This window comes from Semicossyphus pulcher, unplaced genomic scaffold, assembly GCF_022749685.1.
Source record: "Semicossyphus pulcher isolate SPU_LCO1_2020_fin unplaced genomic scaffold, fSemPul1.0.p SCAF_25, whole genome shotgun sequence".
Taxonomy (NCBI): Eukaryota; Metazoa; Chordata; class Actinopteri; order Labriformes; family Labridae; genus Semicossyphus; species Semicossyphus pulcher.
The window spans coordinates 11,106,614-11,126,235 of NW_027211699.1; the positions used below are offsets into that span (position 1 = coordinate 11,106,614).

The 19,622-nt window shown below is 44.0% G+C and overlaps 2 protein-coding genes across 3 annotated transcripts; both read right to left on the minus strand.

Moving 5' to 3' along the window:
• Positions 1-1,447: 1,447 nt before the first annotated feature.
• utp18 (UTP18 small subunit processome component) lies at positions 1,448-6,403 on the minus strand. The gene is made up of 13 exons (XM_069676158.1): positions 6,047-6,403; positions 4,995-5,143; positions 4,628-4,723; positions 4,470-4,540; positions 4,283-4,383; positions 3,868-3,993; positions 3,601-3,775; positions 3,155-3,255; positions 2,905-2,995; positions 2,677-2,800; positions 2,347-2,521; positions 2,105-2,247; positions 1,448-1,902 (listed from the first exon to the last, which is right to left on the minus strand). Exons 1-13 carry the CDS (start codon positions 6,269-6,271, stop codon positions 1,878-1,880), a joined length of 1,602 nt encoding a protein of 533 aa, XP_069532259.1. The 5' UTR covers positions 6,272-6,403; the 3' UTR covers positions 1,448-1,877.
• Positions 6,404-10,766: 4,363 nt separating this feature from the next.
• On the minus strand, positions 10,767-19,200 carry wipf2b (WAS/WASL interacting protein family, member 2b). 2 transcript variants are annotated; one of them, XM_069676278.1, is made up of 8 exons: positions 19,044-19,200; positions 17,929-18,025; positions 17,376-17,508; positions 14,737-14,862; positions 13,974-14,636; positions 13,574-13,807; positions 11,625-11,726; positions 10,767-11,048 (listed from the first exon to the last, which is right to left on the minus strand). In XM_069676278.1, the coding sequence occupies exons 2-8, from the start codon at positions 17,992-17,994 to the stop codon at positions 11,008-11,010; spliced, it is 1,365 nt and encodes a 454-aa protein (XP_069532379.1). In that variant the 5' UTR covers positions 17,995-18,025; positions 19,044-19,200; the 3' UTR covers positions 10,767-11,007. The 2 variants fall into 2 exon arrangements, with proteins under 2 accessions (XP_069532379.1, XP_069532378.1); XM_069676277.1 differs by having other exon boundaries at positions 17,211-17,508.
• Positions 19,201-19,622: the final 422 nt, after the last annotated feature.

The window sequence follows — 19,622 nt, forward strand, 5'->3', positions numbered from 1 at the left end:
AAAATTAAAAGTTATACAAAATTAAGTAAATAATTATAAATAAATTCAAAATATAAAGAAACAAAAAAATAAAAATAGAAAACGTAAGAATATTATGTATATACAATAAAATAAAATAGAACAAACAAAGAAAAACTATATAATGTTCATTTTTAAGGAGGTAAATTATTCACCTATCTGAAGAAAAAACCCCAATAATTTTAATATTTACAAACTTTAATTTTGTTGTTAAAGATTTCGGTTTTTCTAAAATGTGAACAGATCAATCCTCCCGTTTACAAAACTACAAACGAACTAAATAAACTACAAAAACAGAAACAGCCTGAAACCTGATCAGTGATGCCTTCAGGAGCTTCATTCTGAATAAATCAGTTACTGTTAAACTGCCGCCTGTTTGCAGAGGGAGCGACGCAGGTAACTCACCTGAAGACAGACAGGAGGACAGACAGGACCGAGGACATTCCTGCTGCACGGATACAGGTGTGTGTGTGTGGTCAGGTGTGAGGTGGTGAATCCTGTTTGGCTGATTTGTCTTTTCAGTTTCTTTACTTTTGTTATGTCATAAAAATGCTTGTATGGGAGCCCATTACAGCCAAGAGAGAAAAAAACTATCAGGCATTTTGAGAATAATAATATGTTTGTTAATGAATGAATTAAAAAAAATGTAAATCTAAATTATTAATTTAAGTCGAAATTTTAGACACAAAACTGAAATATTACTAACAAGAAAAAATGTTGACGTGAAACATTTTCAAAATGAAAATCACATGAAGTCAGAATTTATGGTAAAAAGTCTAAACTCTAACTTACTGAATAATGAGATACAAGCTTTAAATAGAACATCCTTAATACTGATTTTAAAACAGACAAAAAAAAGGTTTTATATTTATGATATAATAGTCTACATTATTGTTTTAAGGTGGTTTTAATTTGAAGCTAACAGGATTTCATCTAATCTTAAAGTGGCAGGATGTGGCTACGTCTAAGCTAACTGGATCAACAGCATAAGAAATGCCTGTGGCTGCGTAGCATTCATAGCTCACATGCTAAAAACACATTACAATTACCAAAAGAGTGAAACAGCTGACACACCAATTATTAAAAAAAATTTAACATCACTGAAACACTTCTTTTGGTCGCCATGTTTCTGCGTGACGTCAGCTCGCTAAGTCAGGTAACAATTTTCTCCGACTCGCCCGCTAGTTTTCAGTTAGCATTGAAGCTAAATGTTGACAGACACCGATTTAAACCCTGAAACATTGGTAAAATTGCTAAATTGGACTTAGCTTAAGGTTGGCAGCTAGCTTGTTAGCTAAAGACTCAAAATGTTTTGAAAGGTAGATTTCTTTCACGTTTCATGCAGCTAAGCTAATAGTTTTACCCTGCTAACAGTCCAAGTGTTTCGGTTCTGGGTAAAAATCAAGAAGCTCAACACGTTTTGGGTTGTTCAAGGTTTTTTATACAATCACATCATACAGATAATAAAAATCAACCGGGTCACAAACCCAGAAGATCATGTGGTTTATCACTGGTGCCACAGAATCCGTGAGTTCGTCCACATATGGCCACTGGTCAGTGTCTGCACCAAAATCCACTTGGATTCCTCACACCCTGAGAGAGCTACAAATCCTGTCAACTTTCACTTCCTGCTGATTTCACTTCATGAAAATAAACTTTCAGAGACGTGAAACTTTTGATTTTTGGTCGAAGGGTTTCAATATTTCCCTGATGGCACATTCAAGGAAGCAAACTGTGAGATGTTGACGAGTGTGAAAACGATCAGCTGCACTAAAAGTTCACAGGATTTATAGAACAAGGCTGGAAGATGTTGGAAAAACAAACAGCGGACTGGTCCTTTAAACGGGGCGGACAGTCACTCAGAAGTCTTTGTAATGCAGCAACCTACACACACACACACACACACACACACACACACACACACACACACACACACACACACACACACACACACACACACACACACACACACACACACACACACACACACACACACACACAGGAGATGTTTTCAGTTAATTTGATTCATGTACCTGCAGATAAGACACCTGGGAGTCGCTGTAGAGGACCTGATTTGTTGTCTCACCTGAAGAGAGGGGCGTGTCCTTTATTGTTAGCCAATGAGAAGAAGCCGCTGTGTGGGGAGAAGTCAAGGCAGCTGGCTCGATAAACGATCTTCCTCTTAGAGACGGGGAAGTTTGAGAAGACGGTGAGGCTGGGCAGGTGGACCTGAGGGGACGAGACCAGGACAGAGACAGGATCAGAGACGCCCACCTGTCACCCACCTGTCACCTACCATCATCATCATCATCGCCACCATCATCTTACCAGCCGCACGGCCTCGTCCTCAGCTCGGGAGGCGATGGCCAGGATCTCAGAGGAGGGGTTAAAGGTCAGAGAGGTGGCAGAGGTCAGCAGGTTCATTATAGCTTTGAGAGGCTTGGGATTGGCTGAATTAAGACACGCCTCCTGGGAGTAAACGTTGACCACGCCCGACTGAGAGCTGCAACACACAGACGATCAATAAGGACATGGCTGGATATGAGAATAATAACTAATGATATTAAGATCAAAGCAAACTTTTTATTGATTCATTCATTATTGCAGACTGCCGTCGGCCAATCAGAGAGCAGGACGGTGTTTGAGGGCGTGTCTTACCCGCAGGCGAGGTAGCGTCCGTTCCGTGAGGCGGCGATGGACGTCCCCTTCACACATCCGTCATCTGTGAACCTGTTTACACACCGACTGCTGCGCATGTCCCACACATACACCTCCCCCTCCTCTGCGCACACACAGACACACACACACACACACATACACAAAGAGGTTAAGCACAGGACAGGAAGCTGATCTGTGATGTCACACTCTCTGAACGCTGGGACTCACCTGAGTTGGCGAAGACTTTGCTGCCGTCGTGAGAGAAGGCAACGCCGCTGACGTTACCGTTTATCTTCATACTGCGGACCACCTCCTTAGTCTGACACACACACACGCACGCACACGCACACACACGCACACACACACACACACACACCTTTTTATTAATTGAACTACATGAGGAGTAGAAGAAGAACAAGAGGAAGAGGAAGAGGAAGAGTAGGAGGAGAAGCAGCAGCAGGAGAAGAAGAAATCTGACCTTGAGTGTGAGCAGGTGCAGGTATCCATTGGTTCCTGTGAGCAGCAGAGCGCCTCCTTCAGGACACACAGAGAACTCTTTCACTCTGGCTTCATTCAGACCTGAAACACAAACAAACAACTTTTAACCACCTGGAGAAAGAATGTAGAGGAGGAGGAGGAGTAGGAGGAGGAGGAGGAGGAGGAGGAGGAGGAGGAGTAGGAGGAGGAGGAAGAGTAGGAGGAGGAGGAGGAGGAGGAGGAGGAGGAGGAGGAGTAGGAGGAGGAGGAAGAGTAGGAGGAGTAGGAGGAGGAGGAAGAGTAGGAGGAGGAGGAGGAGGAGGAGGAGAACAGTCGGCTCAGTCTGTTTCTGGGTGAAATGGATTCTCTGTATTTATGTTCATGGTTGAAATTTCCATCAGCTTACAAACAAAATCTGAGCGTGACCTCTGTGTGACCTCTGCTCACCTCTGATGGAGTGGACAGGTGTGACGCGACCCTCCATCATGTCGTACAGGTAGAACATCTTGTTCTTCAGGCTGGTGGCGATCACTGTCTCTCCGTCCGAGCTGAACTGAGCTCTGTGGACGGGGAAACGCTCCAGGTGGATGCTCTGGATCTTTGGGTTCGTCTTCCCGTCCACCTGCAGGGGGAGACACACGCACACACACAGGTGAACGTTTCAACCTCTACATCCTCCGTGTGAGGTCAGAGATTTGATTGGCTGTGTTTTACCTGGAAGAGGGACAGTGATTGGTCGAGGCCAGCTGTCAGGACCACCTGAGCGGAGGGGTGGAACTGGACAGAGGTTAGTCTGTCCTCTGATGGACGCGCGCTGTTAGCATGAAGACACTTCTTCATCTAAACAGGAAGAGGAGGGTCACATGATCAGGTCACATGATCAGGGCGGGAAACATTATTGACAATCCATGCGCCCCCTGTGGACAAAGTGTGTAGTCACACTTCGAGCTCTGTAATCTGGATTTGGTCATCTTAAAAAGTCTGCATGTGGATCAAGTTGATCCTATCGAGTTTTACTTTGAAAAACCAGGAGCAAAGGAAGCTGGATTAAGAAGAAGAAGAAGACCGAAAAGAACCGAAAGAAGACCTGCACTCGAACCCCGACAGGTGTCATCCTGAGGTAACGTACCCTGAGGATGCTGCTGGGCAGACTGTCTGAAGACGCCACAAAGTTTCCCGTCCTCCTCATCAGCTCATCGTCCTCTTCATCGCCATCGTCGTCGTCTTCATCTTCAGAAACAGAAACAGGACGGAGTTTAACGTCAGATATTTTCTCTCATTTTAAAGAAACAGGAAGCATCACAGCGTCCTCCCACCTTTCTTCTTCTTCTTCTTCCTGTCGCTGCTCTGCGCCCACGACGGAGTTCCTCCCATGGACTTCTGAAACCTGAAGCACACCTGATCAACACCACAGGTACGTGTGTGTGTGTGTGCGTGCGTGCGTGCGTGCGTGCGTGCGTGCGTGTGTACTCACTGCTCTCTCATCCTCTGCTGTAGTTTCTGTTTGCTCATGGTCGACTCCGTCTCTCCTCGGATCAGGTCTTTACGGTAACGATGCTTCATGTCCACGCTGACACACAAACACAGGAACAAGTTTGGTTTGAGATTCTTTCAAAATAAAAGCTGCATCTATGAGTATTGTTATATCATCAGGCGAACACGCTGCTATCACACTCATGTAATCCTGTTTATTTTCTGTTCTTGGTGTTTTTACATTACAAAATAAAAGTCTGACCATGACCAAATACACTTCATTGTGAATCTGCCTTTAAAACGGAGCTGAGTTTTGACAACAGAAGAAGAAGAAGGAGAAGAAGAAGAAAGTGACATTCAGCACTCACTCTTCCTCGAGCTCGTCATCCTCGTCCACCCAGGCAGCAGCTCCTCCGCTCGGCTGCAGACGAGCTTCATCCTCAGCCTCCGATTCCCCTGACTCTTCATCTCCCTCCTCCTCCAACAGAGTCCTCGTCTGCTCCTCATCCTCCTCCTCCTGCTCACAGGAAGTGATGTCAGAGGAAGAGTTCAGCACTCATGAGTTCGGTCTAATGGTAAACTGACATTAATTTGGGTTTTTTAAGGAGAAATAGTAAAGATGGAGAGGATTTATGCATGCTCGAGCAAAGCTCCAGATTCCATTAAAAAAGCGTACAATTTTACCTTCCTAAATTTGTCCCTGTAAAACCTTTCTGCTAAAACAACAAATCCAATTGATTATGCTTTAAAATACTGGCTCATTGTTTCGGCATTAATCCCACTCTTCAACCAATTCAAAAAACAACCCTGAAAATAAGTTCTCTCTGGAAATCGACATGGTTGATCATGACCGTGGGGTAAAACTGTCTCCAAGTGCACCATGTAGCGAACAAGTTTGCCAGAAATAGTCAGATGCTTATTGATTAAATATCTCAATTGTGTTAAAGTGAAAAGTCGCACAAAAGCGAAATAGCATAAAATTGCCAGAATTTTAAATGAGGTTTGGTAGAAAAAAAATCTACAGCAGAAAAGTTAAAGGTTAGGCTGAAGTTTGCTTGTAGGTAAGTCGACCACTACGCCGGATTTAGTACAAATTTCTGATATTAGTAGATAACAGTCTAATGCGAATAAATAATAAATAAACGGAAACACCATGACGTTTAATCAAAGAATACAAATGAGGAAAACTGACCGAATTTTTTGAGTCTGGCAGGAGCAGACTATAGAGATGAAGCTGAGTTTACAGATAAATCATACTAAAGTGAAATGTTATCAGATCACTGTCGAGCAGGATTTATCAAAGTTTACTGAACATTTTAGGAGTGGTCATAGTTGGCTCTTAGATACAGATAACAGGTACTTTTACTTTAGAAAAACATTAAATTATAGGATTTTTGAATGGGGTCTGGTACGAAGTTACCTCCACGAGTCTCTCTACCAGCTCCTCCTCCGCCCCGAACACCAGCTCCTCCAGCAGTTTCACCGAGCTGTCCTCCTCTCCCAGCACCGCCAGACTCTTCACATTTTTCTGCCGTTTCTGCTCCTCTTCCTCCGGGTCAAACTTCGGTGGTCGAGCCCTCTTCTGTCTCTTGGCCGGTTCTCTGTCCTCCGTCGCCGGCAGCTTGATAACGCTCAGGTCCTCCATGTTTTTTAAACGCCAACCGAACCAAACTCCTCACAGAAATCTGCAGATTTAAGCCCTCAGCGTTTATAGATGTAGGATGTTTAGATCTTGTGTTTTTCATCCACATTCAGCTGCGACTGTTCCCCATGTGGATTCTGTTTTCTTCATGTGCTTCCGGAAGAGTGACCTCTGAACTCGGGAAAATAAAAGTCTGCCACCAGTGTTCGCTCACAGAACTGCAGCTTTAGTTTTTACTGTTTTCAAAACTGAGTTTTAATTTTACCCAATTAATTCTGAATTTATTCAGTCATTTGTGAGTTAATTAAACAATTATTGTCTTTATTGTGAATCTAAATATTCAATAACATTTAATTCATGAAAAAGATAATCAGTTAAAGATAAAGATAAATTAACTGGTCTTTCTTTTATCCATCTATAAAATATTAACTTTTTATTTGTCCAATTAAAGAAAGATAAATATTTGCACATTTCTTCTTTTCTACAAACTAATATAATTTGATTTTATGTGAAACTTGCTGATTTTCTATAAGCTGTAAAGCTGATAAAAACTGAAACAAAATACTTTATAAACTAAAAACCAAAATACTAAAAACTGTAGAAAACACTTTATTCTAACTCATCTTCAGTTTTTTTAATAAATCAAACACAAACAGGTCCATGAACGACAAACACACTGAGTTCAGTATCTGGTGGTGTTTAGATTTGACTTGAGACTGAGAGAACAGACGACAGAGAAACGTTTGAGAGTTTATTTCAGACAGCTGCAGTTAAAGTACAGAGACCAGTAAGAGAGAGCATGCTGTTAAACTGGGACAAACCATCCGCCCCAGTCTGAGTCTAAAGCTACGATCATCACTACGGTTAGAGCGTCTGTCTGTCCTAATAAGTCACTTTAAACATTATTAACATGATTAACTTTTTACAGTTTATGACTGAAGTTTTACAGCAAACAGTTTGTAAGGCAAACAGGGGGGGGACTTCCTGTCACAGTTAATGCATCAACACCTCTACTGCTCATGTGCAACCTTTCAATGAACTTCAGTCATTAATCAGAGACACAGACACAATTATTATACCCAGAACAATGTGTACGTTAAATGAGCAGATTTTTGAACAGGGTCTGGTAGTGAACAGCCTAAAGAGAACAAGTTGGATTATTGAATGAAAAGTTAAAAATTCACTGTTATGAAGTGTTTTGAGAAAATCACTAGTGAGCTGGATTTGCCAGATGTCAGACATGTCACAGCACTGTAGCGAACTATAAAGATGTTTAAGTTAAACTCGGAGCCTTTTTCACACAACGCAACATATTCTTGAATTACAACTTCCTGTTGTGACTTTTACAGCAAACCATAACTTCATATTTTCCACATGACACATTAATACATTATAATAGGATGTAACATAAACTTTTTAAGCCTGTGGAGATTTCTTACCAAACCCCATTCAAAAATGTGCTATTTTATTTTCTGAAACTAGTAGGCACAGGTACCTGTGATGAAGAACATAAACTAAAAAAACAATGATCATTTTTGTTCCTTCTGGTTACTCCGGCTCACTCTGACAGCGACACTTCACTTCTACGAGGTGTGAACCTGAATGTCTGCAAACTAAACAGCTGAGTCTGAAAGCTGTTTCAGACTCCATTCAAAAATCTGCTACACATGAGCAAAGCTCCACCAAGGCTCTTTAAAAAGAGTTATCACTGTAACATTCCTGCAAACAAACCATCAGAAGGATCCGTCAGCTGTTTGGTAACACTTTACATGTGACTGAGCTAAAGAAGGCTGGAGGTTAATGGAGTTTCAGTGTTTAACGTTGGAGCTGATTCATGTTAAACTGCAACTGAAGATTCACTCAGTAACATTAATGAGGCCGTTAACGACGTCACAAACCTTTAAACTAAACTCATCATTTATAACCTGCAACTGTTTTTTACCAAGAAAACATGGAAACAGAAAAATGTTGGGTCACATGACCCAAAACAAATTCAACAACAGAAGAACAACAGGAAGTGATGTCATCATGTAGCACTGAATGATGACCGTCTTCAGGTTCAGTAGGACACGACGAGACGACGATGTGACGACGTTTCAGGTCTGACAATAGGAGCTTATTTAAAATTAAGACGAAACTAAAGTCGTAATTTTAAGAGCTAAAAGTCTGAATTTGAGAATAAAATCAGAAGTTATGAAAAGAGTCACAAAGAACGAGCTTTAATTTAACTTTAAAACTTTTGTTTCTAATTATTATTGAACAAAAATAATCTTTATAGTAAAGTTATAATTTTGAGTTTATAAGCAGAAAGAATGAAGTTGTAATAATCATAATTACAATAATTAAATCAGTTTTGTCCTTTTTATATGACTTTGAGACGATCACAAATATTCTGTAAGTTTACATCCCGTTTTGTTCTATTGTTACGTTTTATTTGAAATATTCCAACATTATTCTTGTAGTTCATTTTTTACTTTTAAAATGATAAATTTATGAGATTATCTCGAACAATAAAACTTGAATCTCCTTAAATCATTTTCTTGTTGAATTATTTTTATAAGAAACTTTTTCTTCCGTATCTCATTAAATTAATTTTTTTCTTGTAACATTAGTTTTATTCAGTTTCTGTTTTTCAGAATAAAAGACTTTTAACTCTTCATGTTATGATTTTATTCTCAAATATTTCTGATTCTTTGCGTTCTCAAGATGAAATAATGACGAGACGTTCTGGTGTTGTTTTCATGATGTCGTGTCCTGACAGTCGCTCTGATATTCTCTCATCACATGACACACTCTGAATTATGGGTAATTTTTTAACACTGCATGTAGAAAATGGAGGCGTTGGCGTCGAGCTAAAAAACACAAAACGCTCGAATAAAAATGACAAAAACAAGGTTGAGGTGAGAGGAGAGAAGGAAGGATAGAAATAGGGGACTGAGGGAAGGACATAGGGAAGGAAAGAGGAACAAAAGGACGAAATTATGGAGGGAAAACAAGAGGGAGCAGGGAAAGAAGGCTGGGAAGAAAAAAGGAAGGAAGAGAAATGAAGCAAGGAGGGAAGGTGGGAGGAGGGACGGAATGGAGGAAGGAGGAGAAAAGGAAGTCTAGGGAGAAGAAGAAAGGAAGTAGGAGAAAGTAAGAAAGAGGGAAAGGAGAGAAGAGTGAAGGACGGAAAGAAGAAAGGAAGGAAGGATGGAGGGAATGAAGAGAGACATGGAGGAAGGGAGGACAAAAGGAAAGAGAAGAAAGAAGGAGGGAGTAAAATGAGGAAAAGAAGAGTCCTTGCTGCAGGTGGAAGACTTCCTGTGTGACAGTGATTGTCTGTCCTTCAACCCCCCCACATCACAGCGACATGGTACGACCCGCTGAGCGGCCTGCAGCAGGGGGAGGAGTCAGGGGGTCAGGTGACTTTGTTTTGTCCACGTTGGCACTTAAAACCTCGACCTCCTCGGGAACTGATCCGTGTCTCTGTCAGGGGTCACGTCCCACCAAAATAAAGCGACAGGGCTGACATGATGCTGGAGAGCTGACGTATTTACAGGTGTGTCACGCGTCCCGTCTGTAAACTGTTAATCCTCCATGTTGGATCAGAGAGTCAGAGAGAAGCAGGAAATGATCTCAGGACAGTTCCTCTGGACTGTTCTAGATCCAGATCCTGATCCTGATCCAGATCCTGATCCTGATCCAGATCCTGATCCTGATCCAGCCCTCTGAAGGAGCTGGGACCTGTGTGCGTTTGTCTTCATCTTTTATCAGGACGTCTGAATTATGAACATTAAAGGAACAGTTCAACATTTTCTCTGTTTCAGTTCACACGTCATCATGCAGCAGGACTGTGAGTCCTCGTGCAAAAACAGGTGAGAGCAACTGAGGGAGAAAAAGTCAACAGAGGACCTTTAAGTGCTGAGTCAGGGTGTAGTTAGCCTAGCTTAGCATAAACACTGGAAGCAGGGGGAAGCAGCTAGCCTGGCTTTGTGTACTGTCGTGTTTCTCCTTTTTGTAATTTTACTTTGAATAGTTTTCTTAGTGTCTTTATTAATAACCAGAATTTAAATATCTGAGGGCTACATGGAGACTAAAACGTGGTCACGCTGAAGACGCTTCAAGGTTCCCAAATTTGCAGCAAAAACCGAAACTCAACATCTAGAGAGAGCACGTGGGACGATTCAGTGACCAACAACCACACGTTGGTCGTCTCTCACACGCTCCTGCTTCCTGACATGTTGAACTGTTAATGTTCAGAGTTCAGATTTTGTTGTTCTGCAGTGTCCGTGCAACAGTTAGTTTCCAGCCCTGCAGCAGCTTTCAGCTCCACGAACTGTTCTTCTTCACGTGTCAGGCGGCGGTTCAGGCCGAGCAGCTGGTTTCAAAAGAAAAGTGCAAGTGCAAAAAAAAACAACAACAAAACTGCAGGTTTGTTCTGTGGAGAGAAGAAGCTGTAAGAAGTTTGCAGAGCAGGAAGCTCCTCTTCATCACCACTCTGAACTCTGCAGGACGATCTGATCAGACAACACTGCCCTGCTGCCTCAGCCAATCAGATCAAAGCTCTCCTCAGCCAATCAGATCCGAGCTCTCCTCAGCCAGTCAGCTGTGAGCGTAGATGAGCCGTTGATGGAGGCGATGGTGATGACGAAGCTGGACGTGATGTCATCAAACAGGATGGAGGGTTGTGTGTGTGTGTGTGTGTGTGTGTGCATGTGTGTGTGTGTGTGGTCCAGCTGTGATATCGTTGTCATGGTTCACCTGCCGACAGGTGGCAGTGGAGGAGCTCCTCTCATCACTACAACAAACAAACAGCAGAAACAGCTCATTAACTGCGACAGGTAGAACTGATTTTAAGCTCCGCCTACTCGTAATCAAAGCTCTTAATTCACCATAGTCACATGGCGGCCATTTTCCTCTGATGTCACGCTCAGAGCGGGAAACACAGAAGCTGTAATGATGTTGTCCTTCTGTGTTCCAGGTTTATAAATAAAGTTAGAACAATACAAATCGACATTTCAAATTAAAACATATTTGATGACTCGTTAGCTACCGACCGCTAGGTCTAAACAGCTAACGCTAACATACAACCAATTCCTAGCTAACATTAGCGTGAGCTAGACATTTAACCCATTCCTATCATCGTGTAAGACCATCAAAAAGCAACGTTAGCTAGGAAGTGGTTGGATGCTAACATTATTTGTTGTCTAACAGAAGCTAAGGAGGCATCAAATATGGTAACATACAGGTGACAGGAAGCTCATATCACTTTGGTCTCATCACCTGTACATTCACTCCTGTGTGTACTGTCGTGTGTACACGCACACACAGGAGTGTACGCGTACAGACAGTGTAGTACTGTTACTGCGTGTACCTCTGTTGGCCCTGCTCGGGTAGATCTTGGTGAAGTGTCGGTACTCGTCTGGAGGCGGGAAGTCGTCCAGAGGATGAAACGAATACTTGGACTCAAAATCATCTGCAGAAGAAGAAGAAGAGACCAGACATCAGTTCTGTTTTTCTTCTTCTACTGAATAAAACAAGCAGAAATCAGACGTTTCCTGAACAGGAAGACAACGAAGGAGAAGTAAGAGGACAAAGAGGAGAGACTGATGAAGGGAGAGAAAGAAGCTGATTATAATTTAAAGAACGGGAGGAGGACAAATAAAGGACTGAAGAACGAGAGGAGGACAAATAAAGGACTGAAGAACGAGAGGAGGACAAATAAAGGACAGAAGAACGAGAGGAGGACAAATAAAGGACGGAAGAACGAGAGGAGGACAAATAAAGGACGGAAGAACGAGAGGAGGACATATAAAGGACTGAAGAACGAGAGGAGGACAAATAAAGGACTGAAGAACGAGAGGAGGACAAATAAAGGACAGAAGAACGAGAGGAGGACAAATAAAGGACAGAAGAACGAGAGGAGGACAAATAAAGGACAGAAGAACGAGAGGAGGACAAATAAAGGACTGAAGAACGAGAGGAGGACAAATAAAGGACTGAAGAACGAGAGGAGGACAAATAAAGGACTGAAGAACGAGAGGAGGACAAATAAAGGACAGAAGAACGAGAGGAGGACAAATAAAGGACAGAAGAACGAGAGGAGGACAAATAAAGGACTGAAGAACGAGAGGAGGACAAATAAAGGACTGAAGAACGAGAGGAGGACAAATAAAGGACTGAAGAACGAGAGGAGGACAAATAAAGGACAGAAGAACGAGAGGAGGACAAATAAAGGACTGAAGAACGAGAGGAGGACAAATAAAGGACTGAAGAACGAGAGGAGGACAAATAAAGGACTGAAGAACGAGAGGAGGACAAATAAAGGACTGAAGAACGAGAGGAGGACAAATAAAGGACTGAAGAACGAGAGGAGGACAAATAAAGGACGGAAGAACGAGAGGAGGACATATAAAGGACAGAAGAACGAGAGGACAAATAAAGGACTGAAGAACGAGAGGAGGACAAATAAAGGACAGAAGAACGAGAGGAGGACAAATAAAGGACTGAAGAACGAGAGGAGGACAAATAAAGGACTGAAGAACGAGAGGAGGACAAATAAAGGACGGAAGAACGAGAGGAGGACATATAAAGGACAGAAGAACGAGAGGAGGACAAATAAAGGACTGAAGAACGAGAGGAGGACAAATAAAGGACGGAAGAACGAGAGGAGGACAAATAAAGGACAGAAGAACGAGAGGAGGACAAATAAAGGACAGAAGAACGAGAGGAGGACAAATAAAGGACGGAAGAACGAGAGGAGGACATATAAAGGACAGAAGAACGAGAGGACAAATAAAGGACTGAAGAACGAGAGGAGGACAAATAAAGGACAGAAGAACGAGAGGAGGACAAATAAAGGACTGAAGAACGAGAGGAGGACAAATGAAGGACTGAAGAACGAGAGGAGGACAAATGAAGGACTGAAGAACGAGAGGAGGACAAATGAAGGACTGAAGAACGAGAGGAGGACAAATGAAGGACTGAAGAAGAACAATTTGTTCTTTATAATCGAAATGTTTTCCCTGAAGAAATATCTCCGGCTTCTGAATCGTGAACTTTAAAGCTTTCTTTTCTCCTGTGACGGCAGAGTCTTTGTATTGCTCAGAGGAAAAACAAGAGGTTTTCAGGGGGAGCAGCGGACTTTAGGAAAGTGTTTCCTGACACTTTAAATTGATCTGGAGTCTATAATCATCAGCAGATTCATCAATATTTGTTACTTTCTTTCTTACGTGTGTGAAATGTGTTTTAAATTCTCTGGTGTGAGCAGGTGTTCAGGTTAAACTCAGGATGTGAGTGTGGAGGAGGAGTGACCAAACTCACCGACAAACGAACGAGGAATGGAGGAGGAGGTGGAGGAGGAGTGTCCGTTGCGGAGAGGAGGGGGAGGAGGGGGAGGAGCAGCAGGGGTGCGGGTTGGCGGGGGAGGAGGTTTCCCTCTGACAGGGGGGTCAGAGGAGAGGGAGGGGCTACCATGAGTCCTGTAAGGAGGGGGGAGCGGGGCTTCTCTGCCACCCGCCCTCGAAGATGAAGAAGGCTGAGCCGGAACAGGAGGAGCTGCAGACACACATCATAAAGTCATCAGTAATAAAGTGATCAGTAATAAAGTGATCAATGCAGCTGATCAACACTTTCAGGGGTGCAACGGATCACTAGGCTCACAGCTCGGTGACTGCAACAGTCTCAAGTATAAAGAGTGACCAGAACCTGTGCGACGCCTCACCTGCTCCTCTACCTGGAGTTTCTCTGATGGGGGGCGGCGGCCTGTTGGCGCCCTGCTGGGAGGGAGTAGGGGAGGCGGGGGGAGGTGGAGGGGCGGGGCCTCTGGTGGGGGTGTGTCCACCAGGTGAAGGGGCGGTCCTCTTGTTGCCGAGGGAGTTGTGACGCTGCGGCAGATCAGGCGCCGCCTCTCCGCCTCCACCTGTTGGTCCGTTAGTGATGCGGTAAGGTGGAGGGGGCGGAGCCAAAGTGGAGGAGGAGGCGGGGTTTCCCCCTGAGGTCGGAGGGCGTCTGCTGTTGCCAGGAGACGGTGGTGGTTTGGAGGGGAGGGGCGGGGTGTTGTTCGGGGTTGGGGGGAGGGGCTTCTCTCTGATGTAAGCAGAAGAGGAGGAGGGAGGGGAGGGGGCGTTACCACGCCGACAGAGAGGAGGAGGAGGAGGGGGGGCCGAAGAGGAGTGCTTCATGCTGGTGGAAGGGGAGGAGGCTGCAGAGGAGGGGGAGGAGGGGGAGGGAGAGGGGGACAGGTTGGGCAGAGAGGGACGCTGGGAACGACTCGTCTCCATCGGCGACAATGCCTGAGGGGAGGGGCTGTCCGTATCGTCGTGGCGATGGCTGGGGGGGCGGGGCGCTGCGGCACGAGTGGAGGGAGAACGACCAGAGGAGCCATCTGGGAAAAAAAACATGGAGGTCAAAACGGAAAAAATTCAATGAAATAAACGTAAACAAGAAGTGAACAAACAAGAAATAATCCACAACGACAAAGTCACCTCCGACTGGTCTCAGTTTCGGGACTCCGCCCGTGAACAGCCCTCCGATTGGTGGGACAGAACCTGACGGACTTCCTGCTGCGCTGCCATTGGCTCCCCCCGTTGCTGCTCCGCCTCCTTTGGGCTCTGAGAACCACAACCATTGGACAGGTCAATGAGAGCTCCACCTCCTGAGGGTATGATGTCACTAATCTACATTGATGATGCTACGATGACACTACGATGACATCACTGACTGTATGAAGGAATGTGTGCGTGTGAGGGGGGGATGCAGGTGAGATCAGGTGACTATGTCAGACACTGAGGTGAGAGGAAGTGAAGTGAGATAGAGAGTGAGATGAGGTGAACGGTAAAATTGAATGAAGTGTTTACGCTCCCACGCAGCTCCGATGACATCATCGACAGCACAACATGAGTGACAAACAAACAGTCGAAAAAACATTAAATTATAATCTATGACATCACAGACTGTGAGGATGCATTATGACTCAACCTGCAGCTCAAAACAGTCTCAACACATTTTATAATCGAGTTCAGACAGAAGTGAAGTGACTCTTTGCATCAGGAGCACCAACGTGCGATCAGCTGCGCAGACGTTAGCCGTCAGCTAGCTCGCTCAGACCTTTAATGTCCCCTTCACTGTGTGTCTGAACGCTGAGGCCCCGCACACCCACAGGTCATCAATCAGTAATCCCAGATTAGACCTCTTCTCGGTCGGTGTGTGGTGACATCATGTTTCACTGTTCACCTGAGCAGAGGTCTAATCAGTCAGAGTGATGAAAGCACCTGTGTGAGCCTTTAACAGACAGCTGTGCTTTATTCCAACACAAGCATCTCTGACTGCGTTCACACGTCTCAGGTGTTAACTTTAAGGTTTTGTTAGATTTCAAACATGTGATGGACCAGAGTTGGAATAAATCAGACTTGTCAGGTGTTTCATGCAGCTCTGAGTAACTTCATGCTGACGTCTGCCACCCAGTCAGGTGTTACACGCCTCCACTGCAGGTAAACAGGGAGCAGGTGAGCCGAGAAGCACGTCTCTAACACAAGCCTGCTTCAAATAAAAGTCTGGTTCAGTTTATTAAATCCCCCGATACATTTAGTTTGCACACAGGAGGCAGGTGAGCTGAGAGACCTAGAATCTGCTCATGAGCTAGCTAAGCACAGACACGTTACAGCCAGAAGCAGCAGCATATCGCTCGTAACACAGCTGAAAACTAGAACCTGTTTTCTGTTTGTATTTATGAGAAACTAACGAGGCTCAGAGTGCTGATCAGTTTGTGCAACATAAAACGGGACAGCAGACGTTTATTAAACAATAAGTGACACAGCTGCATCATCATCCGTCCAACAGGCGCTCTGCAGGACGCTGCAGGATCGAACCAGCCGCTCTGTCACCTCTACGTCACCTGTCCATCTGCGAACAGTTTGATGACGCAGTTTTTAATCTAACTACAGGATTCTTGTGTTTCTGGGTGAGCAAGTTCCCTGATTAACTAACTGACGTGTGAAAATGCAGCCCATCATCAGCTCCACCTCATACAGGATCAGGGAAGTAGGAAAGAAAAGTTAGAACAGAAATAAAAGCAGAGTAAAATCATTATCTTCAAAGTAAAAGTCTGGCAGGCACGGTGCGGACGTGTCAGACGTGGTGGGACGGTAAAAAGTGGAACAAAAACAAACATCAAAACATGAACAGAGAGATCAGCTGATTCAGGATCTGTTCGGACATTGTGTTTGTGATGTGTCTGCTGCTCTGTGGAGGATGCAGGCGGATTTTACCGGTAATAAAAATAAGACTCTCTCCTCTTTTAAACCGGATCTTTTCCTGTACTGTCGCTAATCTGATAGATGCTAACATGCTAACACCCACATAAAGGCCTGTTCGGGAACCGACTCTGATGAACTCTGCTGTAAATATTTCACATCAATTCTGTGAACTTGCTGAACAACAAATAACTACATCTTGGATGTGTTTCCTTTTTACGAGCTCTTTGTTTATGTTTGTATTATTTGCACTCAAAGATGGTTTCCTCCATAGAGAGGCATCACTCTGTGTCATTTTCAAATGTAAAAAGATCTTATGGTGTTCAAAAACACCCTCAGAGTGAGAGTCTGTCTCTACAAGTTAAAACATGAATGTTGACGTGAGAATAATTGATCATTGCTGATTGTGTTGATGTTAGATCTATTTAAACAAGTAACAAACTGGTTTCAAATGGTTAAAAACAAAGAGGTGCAAAGGGGAAAAAGTGACACATTAAATGTTTCTGTGTCGGTATAATTTAAAAAGTGAATCAATAACCCCTCAGAGGGAACCTGCAGGTGTTCTGAGGTTAACTTTATTTGGAGGTATTGGATCGTTTAGGTAAATCGTCAGGATGTCAGTTTGTGGACAGAAAGATGGCGGCTGGCTGTGACCCTGCTGCCCCCTGCAGGCGACCTCTAACGTCACAGAAGGGTTGTGGTCTTACTCTCTAGTGACAGAGCAGAGCTCGTATCTCCCACAGTCCTCTGCTGCTCCTCGGACGACGCCCCCTGCTGTTTGGGCTGGCTCTGCTGCTGGTGTAGGTATTGGTATAAGCGAATGTATGGGTGGTCTGTGGAGGGTGTTTGGCTCTTTGGTGTTTGGCTCTTACTGTCGAGCATGGGAGCGCTGCGGTCGTTCACCACCGCCACCTTCTTCAGCCTGGTGCCTTTGCAGATGTCCGACAGCAGAGCGCCGCGGCCTTTGGCCTCGTCTCTGCTCAGCTTGGGGGGGCTGGTGTTGGCCTGGGGGGGAGGAAGGCGGAGGACAGAGGAGCAGTTACACCATCAGTAACAGAAGTACAGACCAATGTGTTGTTACAGGGAAGATAACAGGGGCCAGGCGATACAGTGTTATCACTATACTTTAGTCACACCCGGAGAATTATGTGTGATTCAAGTAAAAAAGTAAAGTTAATGAAAATCTGCATGAGCGTTTCTTAGCTCGTCCACATCAGGAGATTTTTTTCTGTGGATGAAAACAGTCAGAAGTTTTGTGCGGAAGAGTCGAGGGATCAACAAAGTCATTGTGACACGGTGTGGCCTGAAGCTCTCCTGAAGAGAGGAAGAGGAGGATGAAGGCAGGGACAGAGGAGAGAGGAAGATGAAGAGAATGAGGATGAGGATGACCATTGTGTGTGTGTGTGTGTGTGTTTATGGTGTTACCTGGCTGAAGGTGGGGGGAGGTGGGGGTCCCCCTGGTGGCGGGGGAGGAGGGGGAGGGATGGGCATCCTGCTGCTGTGTCACACACACCTGATCCTCCTGAAACACACACACACTCACCCTTCAGATGGAGAACATGTTTTCAAACATTTTAGCATGAAACAAAAGTTCCAACATTCCTATTTGTGAAACTTCCTAATGTGGGAATCAGAGGGGCGACAGAATACAGCGTAACACCCGTGTGTGGAGCAGCAGTGATGTGTGCAAGTCAGGCACTAGTTACCTTAACAGAGACATGACGAATAAAGACACATAGATCCACACACTTAGAAAGAGACCGTACAGTCCCTGTAAAACAAACATGTTATTATGAACACATAACTTTCTCATTAAAGCTTAAACTCATAAACCAGGGCCAACTCAGAACCGCGTCAGCTGGACCTGTCAACTTCAACTAGACTAACATGTGGAGTTTGTTGTATAGGTAATAACAGAACAAATATCATTGATTATTTATTTATTTATTTATTTCCATCCAGACCACAACAGACATGATCCAGATAAAATCCTGTCATGCTTCAGCCTTTTCATTCCTGGAATAGAAACGTCCCCTGCATGTTTAGCATCCAAACCACATCAGACCAGGTTTACACCCAAAACCACCACACCAACACGTTTCAAAGTTGCTCTGGTTAAAAAAATATTGTTTTTTAACACCAACCCTGATTTCAAAAACATGAATTGTGTTTGTTGTATCAGAAAAGGAGCGATTTCATTTCTGTTTCTCAGCACCGTCAGCTAGCTGAGTTAGCTCCTAGCTAGCATTGAGCCCAGCATCAGCACCGGCCTGACTCTGAATCTCTGCTGCCTGCTAAGCTTAGACTTTAGCATCTCTGCTAACCTCTTCTCTAGAGGTTTAGTTTAATAATCAACATCTGTCCGAACTGACGCACAAGACAAACAGGCCTGTTTTAGCTTCACTCGGAAGTTAAAACTATTAGCTCTTTAAATGCGGAGTTAGGTGACTAGCTAGCCCAGTCTGCTACCTGCGTGTTAGCATTAGCAGCAGGTCTGTGCAGCATCACCGACACATCTAGACAGGTGAAATAAATCCTACCTGTGAACGTTTCCGGTTCCCTGCACGTTAACTCATAACTGAATCTGTCTGTTCGGTTATTCCGTGTCTTTTCTGTGTTCACTTTCAGCTCTCTGTATCCTTGGAGGACAGTTAACTCTGCGGTTAGCCGTTAGCCTCTCTGCTGCAGATCTCTGCTGAGATTTTCCCCACAGTCAACACACAGGAGCACGTGACCCGCCGGGAGGAGAAGCACTGCTGCAGCTGCAACGCACAGAGCTGCTTCTCATGCAGGACAGACAGTGATAGAGACAGTATTCAGTAGTAAAAGTACCAATACTTTGAATTATATCATAATACCACACAAAGCATACTCTATTACAAGTGAAAGTTCGGCACTCTAAATGTTAATTTAGCCAAAGTTTGTAAGTCTAATCAGTTAATTTTATTAAACTATTATTGGAATCAGGTTCACTGCCAAGTAGGTTTACACATACAATGAATTTGTTTTGTTGTCTTGGTGCTGAACAATTAAAACAGAACTAGAAAAAAAATAAGTAAAAGACTTAAATAGAACAAGATTTAAAAAAAAAAGGCAATAAGAATAAAAATGAAAAGAAA

Excerpts from the sequence above, each read along its gene's own strand:
- utp18 (XM_069676158.1), bottom strand. The coding sequence starts at position 6,271 with ATGGAGGACCTGAGCGTTATCAAGCTGCCGGCGACGGAGGACAGAGAA. Across the intron at positions 5,144-6,046 it reads TGGTAGAGAGACTCGTGGAG|GAGGAGGAGGATGAGGAGCA; the intron begins GTAACTTCGTAC and ends TCCTGTGAGCAG. Across the intron at positions 3,994-4,282 it reads TGCCCAGCAGCATCCTCAGG|ATGAAGAAGTGTCTTCATGC; the intron begins GTACGTTACCTC and ends CTTCCTGTTTAG.
- wipf2b (XM_069676277.1), bottom strand. The coding sequence starts at position 17,994 with ATGCCCATCCCTCCCCCTCCTCCCCCGCCACCAGGGGGACCCCCACCT. Across the intron at positions 14,863-17,210 it reads CTCTGCTCTGTCACTAGAGA|AGCCCAAAGGAGGCGGAGCA; the intron begins GTAAGACCACAA and ends TGTGGTTCTCAG. Across the intron at positions 11,049-11,624 it reads CCCGAGCAGGGCCAACAGAG|TGATGAGAGGAGCTCCTCCA; the intron begins GTACACGCAGTA and ends TGTTTGTTGTAG.